Source organism: Lissotriton vulgaris, chromosome 12 (assembly GCF_964263255.1).
Source record: "Lissotriton vulgaris chromosome 12, aLisVul1.2, whole genome shotgun sequence".
Taxonomy (NCBI): Eukaryota; Metazoa; Chordata; class Amphibia; order Caudata; family Salamandridae; genus Lissotriton; species Lissotriton vulgaris.
In genome coordinates this window covers 626,733,696-626,750,116 of record NC_141700.1, presented here as the reverse complement: position 1 = coordinate 626,750,116, position 16,421 = coordinate 626,733,696, and the positions used below count along the sequence as shown (strand labels likewise).

The 16,421-nt window shown below is 46.8% G+C and overlaps 1 protein-coding gene across 1 annotated transcript in view; it reads left to right on the top strand.

Moving 5' to 3' along the window:
* Positions 1 to 10,957: 10,957 nt before the first annotated feature.
* The window catches only part of LOC147677879 (blastomere cadherin-like), a 702,536-nt gene continuing 697,072 nt past the window's right edge, over positions 10,958 to 16,421 (top strand). The window contains exons 1-2 of the mRNA XM_086945594.1: positions 10,958 to 10,987; positions 11,397 to 11,511. Coding sequence (XP_086801720.1) covers positions 10,958 to 10,987; positions 11,397 to 11,511 — 145 coding nt within the window. The remainder of the gene's footprint in view (positions 10,988 to 11,396; positions 11,512 to 16,421) is intronic.

The window sequence follows — 16,421 nt, the reverse complement described above, 5'->3', positions numbered from 1 at the left end:
CCCCCCTAGCGTGGCCTCTCCTGGAGGGAACAGCGCGACCCTCCAGAACAAAGTAGTCCCTTCCTATCTGAAGTGATTCTGAACACCAAGTCTCCTGGAGACAGATCACACTGGCCTTAAGGGACATGAGGAATTGAATTTTTCCTGGACAATTCTTCAGCCCAGCACAATTCCAAGATAACAACGTTATATTGTCGCTAAAGATGAGGATTGATAGGGTACTTAATGGTCAATTTCTTTGAAAGGACGCCAGGTAACCAATTCCAACGAGAGGTTTCATCTTCAACCTTATCCTGAGAAGGGGGAATTGGTAATTTGGAATAAGATACGAGGCGGAGATCTTTTGATAGACGAATTTTCAAATCATCGAACCTTGCTGCTTCTTCTACATTTTCAGGAGCTACCTGCCATGGAGATAGAGAGGAGCCTAGAGGCCTTAAGGATTTAGAGGGTCTAATAGAGAGGAGATTCCCCCAGAAAGGTATAACATCAATTCCTCTACTCTGGAAATCCTGTGACCGTTGTAAGATTAGGTTCACCACTAATTTAGAGTAAAATTTTACCCTTGTTAAATTTCCGCCCTCTGTCTTCAAGATCCGTACTAAATCTATATCTGTTGTTAGTAACAATTTCAAATTTACTGATTCCTGGAAGTATTTAAGAAGCAATGATCTATTTAAAATATAATCAGCATCAAATAAAGGGAAGAAGTCCAGGGTGAGGGTATCAACGCTCTCCTCCATAGAAAGTACAGGAGGATTTTGACAAACCACTACTCCCTCCCTTTTAACAGGGTAGAGATTGGCCAGAGGATTTAGAGTGGAGGTTGCATAGCCAATAGGGATGATCTCATTTTTGGGGGGAATTGGATCTAACAGATCCCCTTTAGCCAGAAGGAGCCCACCAGATGGACAGGGGATTAAGGGTAGAGAAACAGAACCCAGTGCTGCAATAGGGGTTGGGTTGGGAAGTTGCCTTTACCTCTCCCCTATCATTTCTGGCCACTAGGTACTTCCTCCCCCTTGGTCCCGGCCAATACGGTCTGTAATTTGGGAGTTCTGTTTAGTGCTAATCTGACCCTGGGGGCACAGGTGAGTAAAACAGCGGGATGCTGTTTTGGGCTGATTAGAGCCTTGAGAAAAATTCTTCCACTGCTGCCCACCTCGGCCAGAGCACTAGTAGTGCAGGGCGCAATTTTAAGTCGTTTCGACTATTGTAATGCCCTGCTGCTGGACTCTCCTAAATATTTGATCGAACGTTTGCAACGGGTTCAAAACATAGCGGCAAGATTAGCTCTGGCTAAACCGCAAGACTCTTCTGCATCACAATGCTTGGCCGAGCTACATTGGCTACCAGTGTTGCAAAGAGTACAGTTTAAGTCCTTGTGTATAGTGTTCAAGGCCTTGTATGGCTTGGGACTGAAACCTCTGCAGGAAAAATTACTCTGGTACATCCCCACTCGACATCTCCGCTCCTCTCCGGCCGGTCTGGCGAAGTTCCAAGATTTAAGAGGGTCAGACTGGGTGGATGTGCTTTCAGCATTGCTGCAGCAAGGCGGTGGAATGAGCTACCACATGATATCAGACAGTGTAATTCCCTGCTGCTGTTCAGAAAAAGGATTAAGACATGGCGGTTTCCCAGAATTTGACTCTGTCCTCTGACTATTGTCCTTTCTCACTATCTGTTGTCTCTATGATTAATATTGGTCATCTAAATTACATATTGCAGTGCCAGGGTACCCTTGAGGTGTTTGTTGTGCTTAATAAATACAATATACATACATACATACATATCACGTCCACCACCACCACCCCCACGTCCACCACCACCACGTCCACCACCACCACTACATCCACCACGTCCACCACCACGTCCACCGCGTCCACCTCCACCACGTCCTCCACCACCACCATGTCTACCACGTCTACCACCACCACGTCCACCACCACCACGTCCACCACCACCACCACGTCCACCACCACCACCACGTCCACCACCACCACGTCCACCATCACACTACGTCCACCACCACCACTATGTCCACCACCACTATGTCCACCACCATCCACCGTCCACGTCCACCACCACCACCATGTCCACCATCACCACCACCACCCGTGACGGGTAAAGTGTCACTGGAGGGCAGGGGTAATAGAAGTGTCAACCCTGGTTGTACATGGGACATTTAAGGATGCATTGGGTGCGAGAAGGCGGGAATAGGGGCTAGAAGTATTACACCAGACCCAAGGTACATTTTGAAGAGGCACAATGTCACATGGGCCCCTTTATAAGCACTCGCAGCATCTCTACCTCAAAGTGGCATTGCTGCACAAGCCACTCACTCAGAACAAGCATTGACATAGCCAATAGGTCTCGCCTTTGGGACCTCTTAAGTGTTTAGCCATGCAACACTTGATGTTGTTGCACCAAGGATATTGTGCTGGATAACTAAACACTTATAAGGTCCCAAGGGCGAGACCTATTGGCTATGCCAATGCTTTTTATTCAATGCTAAGGGAAATTAAGGAGAAACTCAAGTGATTTGAGCATTCCCACCCCACTCCCTACCCCCTTGCCACCCACACAGACACACACAGCACAACACACCTGCAGTGGTAGAATAAAGGACTTCATAAACAACTTTAAGTTAATTACCACGGGCAAGTGGGTTGCAAATATTATACACCATTGCATAGTGTTGGGAGGAAACAAGACTGGCTGTAGTCAGGTGTTTTCAGTTCCTCAAATGCTTTCTGACACTCTGCAGTCCATGTCACTTTCCTGGGCTGCTTCCTAGAGGTAAAAATAATATCAGTGAGGCAACTATACTCCCATAGTTTGCCACAAAGTTCCTGTAATACCCGGTGACTACTAAAAAAGCCCTCACTTCATTCTGGGCAGCTACTGAGGAGTGCGTTGCTTATTTATTTAGTGTTTTATAGAGTGTGAACATGACCTGTTAGGGTATCAGAGCGCTTTGCAGGGATAACAAGTTGTATACAAATAAGACATAGGCAGGGGGGTGAAACATTTGGTAATAAAACAGGTGCATACAATTTTCAAGTCGAAATGTAGAGAAAGTCCAAGAATTACATGTGTAGGAGTACAGGAAAGTGCAAGGTGGATAGCAGCTGGTCAGTCCATGGTGTAGTAGCAGCAAAATAAAGCAAGGCCGCTGAACGGTGTGTGCAGTACAAGAGTTATGAGAGGAATGTGCTCATTAGGAAGGTTTTGGCTTCCTTTTTAAAAATTGCCAGAGAGGTAATTCTTCTGATGACGGGCGGCAGCGAGCTCCAGATTCTTGGTGCGGCCCCAGAAAATGCACGATTGTAGGTTTTTTTTTCGAAAGCAGGCTGGCTGGAGAACAAGGTCTCTGGCGGACCGGGAGTTTTTGGCTCCTCCGGACACCGGGAGTTTCCGGGCGAGAAATGTAGGGGATTTAGTGTGTAGCGCCTTATGAGTGATACATGCCAGTTTGAGTTGGATTCTATCTTCAAGGGGAAGCCAGTTCAGAGGTTTCAGATGCGGTGAGATGTGGTCGAATTTTTTTGAGTCTGTTAGGAGTCTGGCTGCGGCATTGAGGCAAGCTTTAAGGGGGGCCGTGGAGATCTTGGGTAGGCCAGAAAGGGTAGAGCATCCATATTCGATTCTAGAGATAACTAGTGCCTAGACAGCCATTTTTAGGTTGAAGGTGTCAAAGAATGGTTTGTTTTCTCAGATAGCTCAGGTGAAACCTGGCGGGTTTAGCCATTGAATTGATGTGGTCATGCATATTTAGGTTCCTGTCTAGTGTTATTCCGTGAGATATGGCAGAGTCCTCTATGGTCGTGAGCAGTTTATAGCTGTGATTGATTTAGTCCATTCCCAAATGTCAGAGTTGGTTTTGGGAGGGGAGATTGGAAGGAACTCCATTTTTGTGCATTTAGTTTGAGCTGGTTGGAGGTGAGCCATTGAGCAGTCTACGTCAGGGCCTCATTCATGGAATAGATCTCCTCCGGAGATGAGATTTTGATGCGAATCTGGGTATCATCGGGATACATGTTGTAGGAGATATTGGCGGTACGTAGTACTTCTGCTAGCTGTTCGAGGTAGAGATTGAAGAGGGAGGGGGAAAGAGTTGATCCTTGGGGGACTCCAACCGTAATCGGAGAAGGAGCAGATAAATTACTGTTGACTAAGAATCTCTGGGAGCGGTTCTGGAGGAAGGATCTAAACCATTTGAGCACAGATCCGCCAAGTCCCATCCTGAGCTCGAGGCAATCAAGAAGTTTCTCGTGGTTGACTGTGTCAAAAGCCGAGGATAGATATAATAGAATTAGAAGACAGGTTTTGCCTTGGTCAAGGGCTTGGAGAGCATCATCCACAATGTGGAGAATGGCAGTTTCCGTGCTTTACCCTGGCCTGAACTCAGATTAGAAATCATCTAGTAGATTCAAGTTGGTGATGTGTTGGCTCAATTGAAGTTGCAGTAAAATAAGTTGCATACATTTCTCCAGAACATTCGCAAGGAGTGGGATATTGAATATTGGTCTAAAGTTGTCGGGAGAGGCAGGATTCAACATAGGTTTTTTTAAGATGGGAGGACCCGACCGGCTTTTAGAGAGTCAGGTATCGACCCTTGTAGAAGGGAGGCATTGATTATTGAAGTACAAATAGGAATGATAAATTGGGAGGTAGCAGCCAAACAGTTGGAGGGGAGTGGTTGTTTGTATTTAAGGAGGATAGAATTTCTGACCTATAGTGTGGGCCTTGCATAAGTTACACCCTTATTTATTTGGCACTAAGTTTTTGGTGCAAACGGATTATAAGCCACTGAAATGTTTGGAGGCTATGAAAGTAGAGAATCCCAAGTTGTTAAGATGGTCTACATCTTTGCAAGGGTTAAACTTTGTGGTCGCGCACAGAGCCAGATTGAGCCACGGCAATGCTGGTGGACTTTCCTGCTGATTTTTACCGATCTGACCACCCAACCTTTCCAAGTTACCAGTTGCTTCGGAGTGTGCTGATCTGGGAAGTGCATTTGTTGGGGCGGACACGTCCTCCACATGGTAATAGACGTGCAACCCTACCCTGAGTGCCCAACTGTACTGATGTCTGGATCCCTAATGCTGATTTTTGTTGTTATAGGCAAACATGAATCATGGGCGTGCACAATGACATAGTCCTGTCTTACGGACTGCAGTTTTGTTGGACCGGGGGTGGGAGGGTGGAGCCCAAAGTTCTACCCTGAGAATGGTGAAAGGTTACTGCCTTCACCAGGAGTTAAGCAGTGCAAGCGCAGTGGTGGCAGCATACAGTGTAGTGATCAGCAGTAGTGAAAAGGTCCTTTTTAAACCTTTGCCACTGGCGTTAGGCCTACAGTCTACCTCACTTTTAAAAGTTCTGCTGCTCTGTACTTAACTCACCCGTAGCTGCACCAGGTTATTATGAAGTGTGGCCCAGCACAGAAGTGGTGTATATGCACTGGGTGTATGTGTCCCTGGAAATGGTGCAGAAAAATGCAGTACTGAGTAGTGCGTGCATGAAGTATGCTTCTGCTGGAGGTGAACGTGCCTATGTGTGCTACAGTATCTGAAGGATGTAGTGCTGTTCAGTGCGTGCAGGGTAAATGCATGTGCTGGATGTATGTGTACCTGTGAGTGATACAATACTTGAAGGATGCAGTGCGTGCATGTTAAATGCATATGCCGCATGTATGTGTGCCTCTGAGTGGTACAGTACATAAAGTATACAGTGCTGAGCAGTGTGCATAAGTTAAACGCATATGCTGGAAGCATGTGTGTGTGCCTGTGAGTGGTACAGTACATGGAGGATACAGTATTGTGCAGTGCTTGTATGCTGTATACATGCATTGGGTGTATGTGTGCATGTGGATGGTACAATACGTGGAGGGCTCTGGGTTCCATTTTGGGAGGCGCAGGCATGGACAGTGAAACATGGAGAGGAGGTAGAGAGATCCCCTCAAACAGATTTGTGTATTGCTGCATTACTGTAATCAAAGAGGGACACACACACTGGGGAGGGGAGGACCAGACCTCCCCTGTACACTTCAAAGGGTGCTCTTTGATTCAGTGAGAGGTCACAAGGAAGGCTCCTGCGCACAACTTAGGAAGGAGATGGGGCTGATAAGAGAATCATAAAAAATAGAGCTAGAGGCCCTGGGCTAACTTTTTGAGGCACTTATCACTGTGGTTGACATCAAGGTGTGAACTGTAATCACTTCCATGGCCTGTGTTGTAGGACTATCCGCTTTGGAGACACTCTGCTGTGACAGACGCCTTTTTTTTTAAAAGAAAGAGGGAGCAGGAGGGTAGTCACTTCAAAAAAGCAGAATACCAACATAAAACGTCAAAGACTCAGACCCTGATTAACATTTGGTGTCTGGAAAAGGACTATAAGAAGTGGAGTTTAAGACCCCAAAAGTTGTCATCTGCCAAGCAGCCAGACGTGCTGTGCTAGGGGGAGGGGGCTGTGACCAGGACTGGGGGCCAAGGCCTACTAGCCTCCCTACTGGGTGAAAGGACATCACCCAGGAAGTCTGAGGGCCATCTGGCCTGAAGTCTAGAGCACCAGCGCCAGCCTGCTTGCCAAGACAAGTATGCCCTGTGAGGAAGCAGAGAGTGTTGGAGGGAGCGAGGTCCAGTGGGGAGCCCTGGTGGGTGTACTCCCTGTGCAAGGCGTGCAAACACAGCTAATGCATAGATCATGTTGTTGCCCATGTGCAGGGCTGAGTCAGCGACCCCTGTATACCAGGAGAAGGCCACCGTGAATATAGTCTTCTAAAAGACTGCCATGAGGTAAGAGCCAAAGCCTTGTCTGACAGAGGTGTGCTGATACCATATGCCAGGAGGGAGTGCCTTGTGAAAGACTGCTGTGCGGTTAGGGGCGAAGCCTTGTGCTGTGTGGCGAACACTTACAGAGTAGGAGACACTGCAGGAACCCTACAGTCGTTCCAGGAGCTCGACCACAAGTGCAGCCGTCTGGACCAAGTGTGGCCCACTTACCTGATCTTGCCTCCTGCCGCTGCGAGCGCCTGCGGGTAGTGTGCACTCGAGAATTCTGAACGCACCCCTCTTTCCAGTGTGGGTAAGGCTAGTTTTTGGACTGTCGGCCCGAGGAAAGCTTGCTGCTAATAGCGATGTGGAGCTAGAACACTGTTGACTCTAATTGAGAGTCAAAGTAGACTCTTGAGGCTCGGACTGCTAGTAAGGCATACCCTGGATGTTACCAGTACCGAGTGGGCAATAACCATTATCCAAATGCTAGGAGGGAGTGGGATAGGGAATTACCATTGAAACACTAGAACCCTGACCTCAAGGGGGATTGTGTATTTGTTCGGCATGTTGTATTTTTCCTTTGTGTTAGATAGCGGTAGAAAATTAAATACTTCGCTTGTTTCATAAAATTATGTACTTGGCTGGAAAACTATTTAATTGCCGCTGCTGTGCGCATTGTGAGCCCATATTCTGTACTCACATCTCTCCTCCCACCCCCAAGGGAGCCTTGGAGTGCTCGGGCAATGCAACTCTTAGAGTTAAGTGCAGAATGGGTACTTAGCCCAGTTACTCAGAGTCCATAGTAAGTCAGGCCCAGGACATTAGGAGTAAAAGGCCTCAACCCTTACGGTTGGGCCCAATAGGTCCTGTATGCCCTGTGGCCCTCTGAAAGGGGTTCTAACACATAGACTTCATGGAAAAGTCACCAACAAAACCTCCAAAGCACCAGCGGTACATAAAGGACCAGTTATAAGTCCTGGAGACAGAGGTGCAAGAACTGCTGTTACAAATGCTACTGAGAGGTTTTCCTGCGAGGAAAGAAATACAGGTGTGTGTAGTCTGTTTATTTTCTGGTCCCAAATCAGAACCTAATATGTAACCTATCCCAGATCTACACTTTATAAACGCACATCAAATCCAGCCTTACAAGATGTTATCCCTCTGCAAGATAAGTGAAACTATTTGGCAACAGTGAATCACAAGGATGCTTACTTCCACATTTCTATACACCTGACACACAAGCAATATCTAAGATTTGTAATGAAGGGAGCAAATGATTAGTTTAAAATCATATCCTTCACAATAAAGTCCACTCCAAGAGCCTTCACAAAGACACCGGCAGTGGTTGCAGCACGCCTCTGGAGACAGGCTATACGTTTCTACCCTTATGGAGTGGTGTGGCTCACTGGTTAGAGGTGGCAGACCCGGAAGCAGAGGACGGCCCGGGACCAGGGTTCAATTCCCGACACGGCAGGGTCGTGGACCAGGGCCAGCGGACTCAATAATTCTCGCCTCGGTGCCTACTCTAACCAGGGATCACACTCGGCAACTCTGGGCATTAGCTTGCCCTATCTCCACAACGGCCCCCCACATACGCCGGGGATGCCTGGTTTCACCTTGGAGATACCCAGCAGGGACCATCTCACAGGGAAAGCCAGGACGGGTTCCCCAGCGGTCTACAGCGCTGAGATACCCCATGGCGGGGTGATACATGCGCTTTACAAGACACCATTACATTACATTACATTATCTGGATGATTGGCTGGTAAAAGCTAACACATTCAAAACAGTCAAGACCTGGCAAGTTTGGTATCACTACTACACACACTAGGTTACACAATCAATGGAGGCAAGTCATTCCCCACTCCGGAGAGAATGAAAACTTTCCTGGTGGCACAAATGCCCTCAGTTGTACCGATGGCATACCAGACTGCACAAAGGGTCGAAACCATACTAGCACAGGTTTTCCTTTACCAGAAATCAGTCTCTGTGAGGACAGTAATGAAACTACTAGGGATGATGGCTTCTTGCATCTATCTCATCCCAAATACAAAGCTACACATTAGACCAATACAATAGTGGTTGAACAATCAATAGTCTCAGGTCACAGGAAGTTGGAAAGATCTAGTGGTTGTAACAGCCAAAGCAGCCAAAGTCCGCAAGGGATGAAGGTGGTGGAGTATAGTTAGCTTGCTAAAAGGGAGGTCTTTAACAATCCCACTACCCAAGCCGTCATCACCACAGACGCCTCACTTTGGTTGATGTGGAGGCACAAGTGTCCACTCCTTATAAGGGGATTGTGGTCAACACCGGAGACTAACTAGATGCATCAACTTCGTAGGACTGAAATCAACTTTTTCTGGCACTAAACACTTTCCAGGACCAAGTACAGGGTAAGACAATATAAATACTAATGGACAGCACAACAGTGATGTTTTATGTCAACAAGCAAGGGGGGACACTATCATACTCACTCTTTCAACGGTGCAAGCCATTTGTAAATGGGCCATCACAAAAGACATTTCACTGATAGCAGTTCATGTCCAAGGCATGGAAAACACTGTAGCCAACAAGCTAAGCAGACAACAAGTTGCACTCACGACTGCGAAGTAAAACAATCTGTATTAGAAATACATTTCCAACAGTGGAGGAAGCCAGAGGAGACCTCTATGCAACACCAGAGAATACAAAACTAGCATCATCAGTCACTGGGAAATGCCCTGTCGATAAGCTGGAACAGGATATTTGGCTATGAATTTCCCCACCATACCGTTAATTTCAACAGCTCTGGAGAAATTCAAAATATCTAGCATGACTATGTTCCTCATAGCTCCCAACTGGTCTCGTCAACCATTGTTCTCGCACTTACGGCAAATGTTGAGACACCAGTATGTCAAAATCCCCCTGCTCAAGGACACTAACCATGCAACAGGGGAAAGTATGCCACCCAAATCCAAGGAAACTGCAGTTGAGAGCATGGTTCCTGAAATAGTCAAATTCCAACACCTTAATTTGGGAAAAGGAAACATTAAGGATGTGTAAAGAGGCATGGAGACTATCCTCTAGGAAATGCTACACTTTAAAGTGGAAAATATCTATAAGATGGTGTCAGGCTAACAAACAGCGACACGTTTCATCAAGGCATAGTCATAGTGCAATACTTTACACATTGGACAACATGTAAACTCTTCTGTGCTTCATTAAGGGTACATTTATCAGCTATAGCATCTTTCCTAAAAGGGTTATACGTCAAGCAGGTTTTTTCTGTTCCACCAAATAAAAGATTAATGGAAGGAGCAAAAACTCTCTTCCTTGCTTGAGAGGTGACCGCAACAGTGGAACCTTAGCCTGTGTTAGCCGGATTAATGAAAGTAATGAAGGCATCATTTGAACCCATGCATAAAGCCAGGCTTTGGGACCTTACACTGAAAACGGTTTTCTTGGTGGTCATCATGTCACTAAGATGGGTGAGCGAGCTACAGGCACTAACGGTAAAAGAGCTATACATATCCATAAATAATGAGAAAGTGGTAACCCAAAATTGTTGCGAAAGATAATTTTACTCTTCCACATTAGCCAGAGAGTCACTCTATCAGATTTTTTCCTAAAGCCATCCAGTGTGTCAGAAATGACCTTGCACACACTTGATGTCTGGAGGGCTGTCATGTATTACATACAGTTCACCCAGGACATCAGGAAAACAGAGAAATTCTTAGTAGGGCATTCACCACACTCCCTAGGTACAGCTGTAACATAACTTACTATCTCTGGATGTATTGTACAGACAATTCAAAAGTGCTGCTCGCTAGTGAACAAGCCTTTGTTTACTAAACCAAAGGCACACTCTACTAGAAAGAAGAGCGCTACTGTGGACCTTCTGGCCGATGTTTGTATGGCGAGCAGCCATATGGTCCTCAGAGCACACATTCACAAGCCAATAATGTATTGATTTCCAATCACGGAAAGACTTTGCAGGGGGGCAACCTCTTTCAGCAATTGCAAATCAGTACAGTACTTAGGAATATTTTGCTTGCACTTTCTTTTCTACCCAACTCTACAAGGCATGCAGCACTGCTACACACTCTGTGCAAAGCATGTACATCTAGAAGAGACTTCATGCTGCAAAAGAAACGAGTTACTTGTAATTATGGTCTTGCAGCTTGAAACTCTTCTGAATCCACATGCGACCCTCCCACCACCCATTGAAGGAGGTTTGTAGAAGATTAAAAAAATCTAAGAAGGTTGGCACAAACATGGGCATTGTGGGGTCATGTTCGATGTCACACAAGGGCTCCGCCTATGTCGACTCCATCTCATAAGCTAAAATAAAGCTTAGGAAAACATAGACCCTTCCGGACTTAACCAGTGAAAGTGAAAAGCATGTGAATTTAGAAGAGTTTCAAGCTGCAAAGCCATAATTACAGGTAAGTAACTGGTTTCTTATTGATTGGTGAACCTTGTTTTAACATCAACTAGGTTTCCTGCAGGGAGCAGTTTCTGAGTTGATAATTGCATTCTGCTGTCGACAGGAACATCACAAGCAAATTCTGCTGCTTACATCGATTGAGCTCTTGTGTCGTAGCTGAAGAGGATTAACGTCTTTTTTATACCCCTGTTTAGGTGTCAGGAGGCTTGTGTGATGAAGCTGACCTTTGCCGACCTGGCTTTGAATCGGAGACTTACATCTTCTCTGTAACTAATCGAGACCTGGAACCTGAAAGAAAGATGGGAAACGGTAACCTATCTGTTTTTGTATTTGTTGTGCCTAGGTTGGCTGCTGCCACTAATAGCTTGGGGGTTGTACTTGGGAACGGATTTAATTTTTAAGAGGTTGCATTAATGCTATCATATTTTAAGTATTTTGAAGATGTTTTGTGCATCAACTAATGCAAGGACAGTCATAGAGAGTACTTGTATTTCAGAAGGAATGAAGCCTAGCAGGCCAGGACTCCTGGGAGGAGTACAGCAAGGTGGATATACTTGGAGTCTCAAGCCATGAGATGGCATGTCCAAGTTAGTAGAACTTCTGTTGAAATGTAGAGCACCCAAGATGATCTGAAGATGGTGGCAATAGTGGTGTGTGGGGAAAGGCATTTATGTCATTGAACCTGCATTACTTTGATAAATACTAATTGCATCGCCGTGTCTTTGAATGATAGCTGTGTGACATGCCCAGGCAGTCTGGTTTAACTCTTGTACTTATGTTGGAGCTATTCTCTAGTATTTAATGTGGTCTGGATAACACTTAACTAGAGTAGTTTTTATGACAAAACTTAAAACAAAAAAGCGGGGATGTTGAGTTGCCTTTTGCTGTGTGTATGAGATTACAGGGAAGAGGACTGGGACAAGGACTACTCGAACTACGATAATCAAGATTACCACTAGGTCATCAAGACTTTACCTTCTTGTCCATCCTTCTTGCACTAGTCCTTTCATGTTTTTAAGTACTGTGTTGAGGAAGACGAGGGCTTTAAATATTGAAATAAATACTACGTACACTTTTGGTGCTTTACACTTAAGTTTAAGTAGTAGGTAGCGCTCTACCTTGGTGCTAAAACAATGTATATGTGCTAAACAATGTATATATGCAGGCAATGTATATATGGAGGCATATAAAACAAGGTAAATTATCAGGCGTGCTCCTACGATGCGGACCCTACTCTAAGTGTATCTAGAATGTGTGTAGGTATAAAGCCAAGAATCCCCCCAAGGGACGATCCAACCCCATTACCTGATGGGAAAGAATGAAGGACCCCAAAATGCAACATGAACGCACCACAGGCCAGATGTAGGTAATTCATATTTACCGACTCTTAAATACCGAATTTTACCGATTCGGTATTTAAGAGTCAGTAAATATGAAGGGGGGAGATGTAGGTATTACAGATTCTGTAAATACCGAATCGTTAAGATTCGGTATTTACCGATTCTGTAAATACCGATTCGGTAATGCCCATTGATTCCTATGGGCATTGAAGCCCATAGGAATCAATGGGCATTACCGAATCGGTATTTACCGATTCGGTAAATACCGAATCTTGCAAGGGTGTCACTTTGACACCCTCTAGCACGGACTTGTGTGCCATGTGGCACACAGACATGCCCTAAGGGCATGTCTGTGTGTCACATTGCACAGGTGTGCATGCACACATGTGCATGCACACCTGAATTCGGTATTTTACCACCCAATTGGATTGGGTGGTAAAATACCGAATCTGTAAGGCCTTTGGGACTTAGAAGAGTCCCACCTACATCTGGGTTTTACCGAATCGGTAAAATTACCGATTCAGTAAATTTACCGAATCTGTAAAATGATGCCCCTACATCCCAATCACCAAATACCAGTCGGTAACGGCCGAATTCAGCCGTTACCGACCAGTATTTGGGCTTCTACATCTGGCCCCACATGTTTACAGTGAAAACTGACCCTTTTTTTGCAAAGTGCCTAGCTGTAGATTTTGAACCCTAGCTCTGCCGGCACCCAGGGAAACCTAGCAAACTTATACATTTTTTAAAACTAGAAGCCCAGGGGAATCCAGGATGAGATGACTTGCGTGGCTCTCACTAGGTTCTGTTACCCAGAATCCCTTGCAAACCACAACCTTTGTAAAAAAAAACAACACATTTTCCTCACATTTTTGTGATGGAAACTTCTGGAATCTGAGTCAATCCACAAAAGTCCACCCACCCTGCACCCCCCAAAGTCTTCAGATAAAAATGATACCTCACTTGTGTGGTTAGGCCTAGTGGCCGCAACAGGAAACGACCCAAAACGCAACAAGGACACACCACATTTTTACAGTGAAAACTGACCCTTTCTTGTTCTTGGCAAAGTGCCTAGCTGTAGATTTTGAACCCTAGCTCTGCCGTCACCTAGGGAAACCTAGCAAACCTTTACGTTTTTGAAAACTAGACACGTCTGCTACACGTGTTGTTGCGTTTTTAGTAACTTTTAAACTGTTTGAGCTACAAACATTTGTTTTGTTAAAATGTGCAGATTATGCAGCAGATGATGGATTGTGTTGCAAATGCGGCAAATCTATAACTAAGCGATTATTTTCTGTTTCAAGTCTGTTTTATTTTCAGGCAATAACACATACCACAGGTCCATTTAAACACAGCGTTAAGCCTACAACCCTAAGCAGGGCCGGCTGCAAAGGAATTTAGCGTTGGGGCCTTGTGGCCAGCAAAGAAAAGGCAAATTGTTACACAGCGTTTTGCCTACAGCCCCACTGGGGCCGTCCGCTTTTCATGCTTTTAGCTGTACTGTCGTTCGGACATTCAAAAAACCAGGACCCCTAGGATCAATTTCAAGGTACAAGTGGGCGACTAGCCCCGTATCTAAAGTCAGCCCAACAGGGCCCAATAACCATAAGAGCGAGAAAGAGATGAAGAAGAAAAGGGGGAATGGAGAGAAAAGTGGAGGTAGAGGAGTTGAAAGGGCACAGCAAGGGTGAAAGCAGTGTGCGCTGGGAGAGGGAGCAATGGAAAAAGGCCTGAGGCAGCCACCACGTCCCAGGGAGTCTACAGTAGCAGTCTACTGGGATCAGGAGGAAGAATGGCATCCTCAAAGAGACGCAACGTTCTGAGCCTGGTAGGCATGTGTCGCGCATGGTCTACAGCGCAGATTTATTGGACATGGGGCTGCCAAACTGCCTTGAAACGCATGTCGCGTGCCTGCAAGCAGCGCTGTAAAAAGCTCCATCGTGATGACTTGCCAGAGCCGTACAAACCAGGCTGCTATTGGGGGGGGCTCATTTCTCTTCCAGTATAGGGCTATAAGCTGCTTAGTCGCTCCCAGCATCTGGAGCGCTAAGATCCAATCGCTTCGGGAGAGCGCCTTCAGGCTGGCAGGTTTGATGCCTAGTAGGATTGTGCTCGTGGCTTCAGGCAGTGGAAATCCCAATACCCCTTTAATATGGCTAAGGACCTCCTTCCAAAAAATGGTCAACATTGGACACACTCTCCAGACATGAATAAAATCCCTAGATGCAGACTGACACCTCCAGCACAGGGGGAGGATGTGGGGAACATCCTGTGAAGTCGCTGAGGTGTATAATACCATTGAGTCAAGAGTTTATAGGCATTCTCCCTCTGCGGGATGCTAGGTACACCTTGGGGATGTCCCGCCAAAGTCTATCCCACTGTGGAGGTTCAATGTCCGTGCCTGACTCCAGCTGCCATTGGTGCTGATACAGGTGAGAGGGCGTAGTCGGCGGGTGCGGCAGAATCTGTTAGATCTGAGAGATCAGCCCCTTTGATCCCCCCAGAGAACGCACCAACCTCTCGAAGGGAGTAAAGTTGCGAGTGGCCGCTTGGTACATTTCCCCCTCAGACACCCAATGTCGCAGCTGAGCGTACTGCAGTCTCGCTTCCGATGGCACGTGGAACTCCTCTCTACATTGATCAAAGGTCTTAAGTGCACCCCCCTCATTCAAGTTACAGATTACCCTGCAGTCCCCCTGCGTCCATTTGTCAAAGGCGCGGGTTCGGTGGGCCGGCGGGAAGAGCGGATTCCCCGTTGTCGGGGCATGCGGTGAGGGAAATGTGGTAAGGCCTCTGGAGACAGCTATATTATCCCATATGCCTAGGACCGTTCTCGTGGGTACTGCTATGTATGCGCTCTTAGATCGTGCCTCCCGGTGCAACCATGCAAGATCCCAGATGGTTTGCCCCGTCACCGTTCGGTTCATATGGATCCATCCCTTCTCACTCTCACACACCCACCACTCCACCACAAAACGGAGGTGTGAGGCCCAATAATAATTCACTAGATTATGGCAGGCTACTCCCCCCCTATCCCGCGGTGTCATGAGGAGCTTCTGGGAGAATCGAGGCCGCTTCCCACCCCAGATAAAGGACGTGAGCTCACGCTGCAGGTCTCGTATACAGTGGAGCGGGATAGGTGTGGGGAGACATTGGAACAAATATAAAATTTTAGGGAGGATCAACATCTTGATGGCATTGAGTCTACCCAACCATGACAGCATCAGAGGTCTCCACCTCCGCAGGTCTTCAAGCACCGCACTCCGGCATTCCCGCCAGTTCATCGATGTCCACGTTTCCAGAGATGAGGTCAGCAGGAGGCCTAGATAGCAAATGTGCTGACCGGCCCACTGATAGGGTACCAGGTCCTTCAGGGGGGTCAGCTCCTCTTTCAGGATGGTAAGATTAAGGGCCCAAGACTTATCGTGGTTGATCTTGAGACCAGAGGCCCCCTCGAAAAGGCATAGTACCGCGTGCAATGCCGGGAGGGACTCCCGAGGGCGCGTAAGAGTGAGGGTAAGAACGTCCGCAAAAAGCGCCAACTTGTTTTCCCGACCGCCAAGGGAGATTCCATGAATATCGAGTGCCCGACGAATCATCTCTGCAAGGGGTTCCACTACGAGGGCAAACAGCAGGGGTAATAGAGGGCACCCCTGCCTCGTACCCCTATGGATAGAGAATGGCGCCGTAAGCTGACCATTGACCCGAATCCTGGCTTGCGGTCCTATATATGGGGCTATGATCCTCGTGCTAATCTTCAGACCTAGCCCCAACTTCTGTAGGACCGCCCGAAGGAAGGTCCAGTCCACTCGGTCAAACGCCTTGTCCGCATCTAGCGAGAGAAGGCAGGCCGGGATCTTCCAATGATGCGCTTTCCCC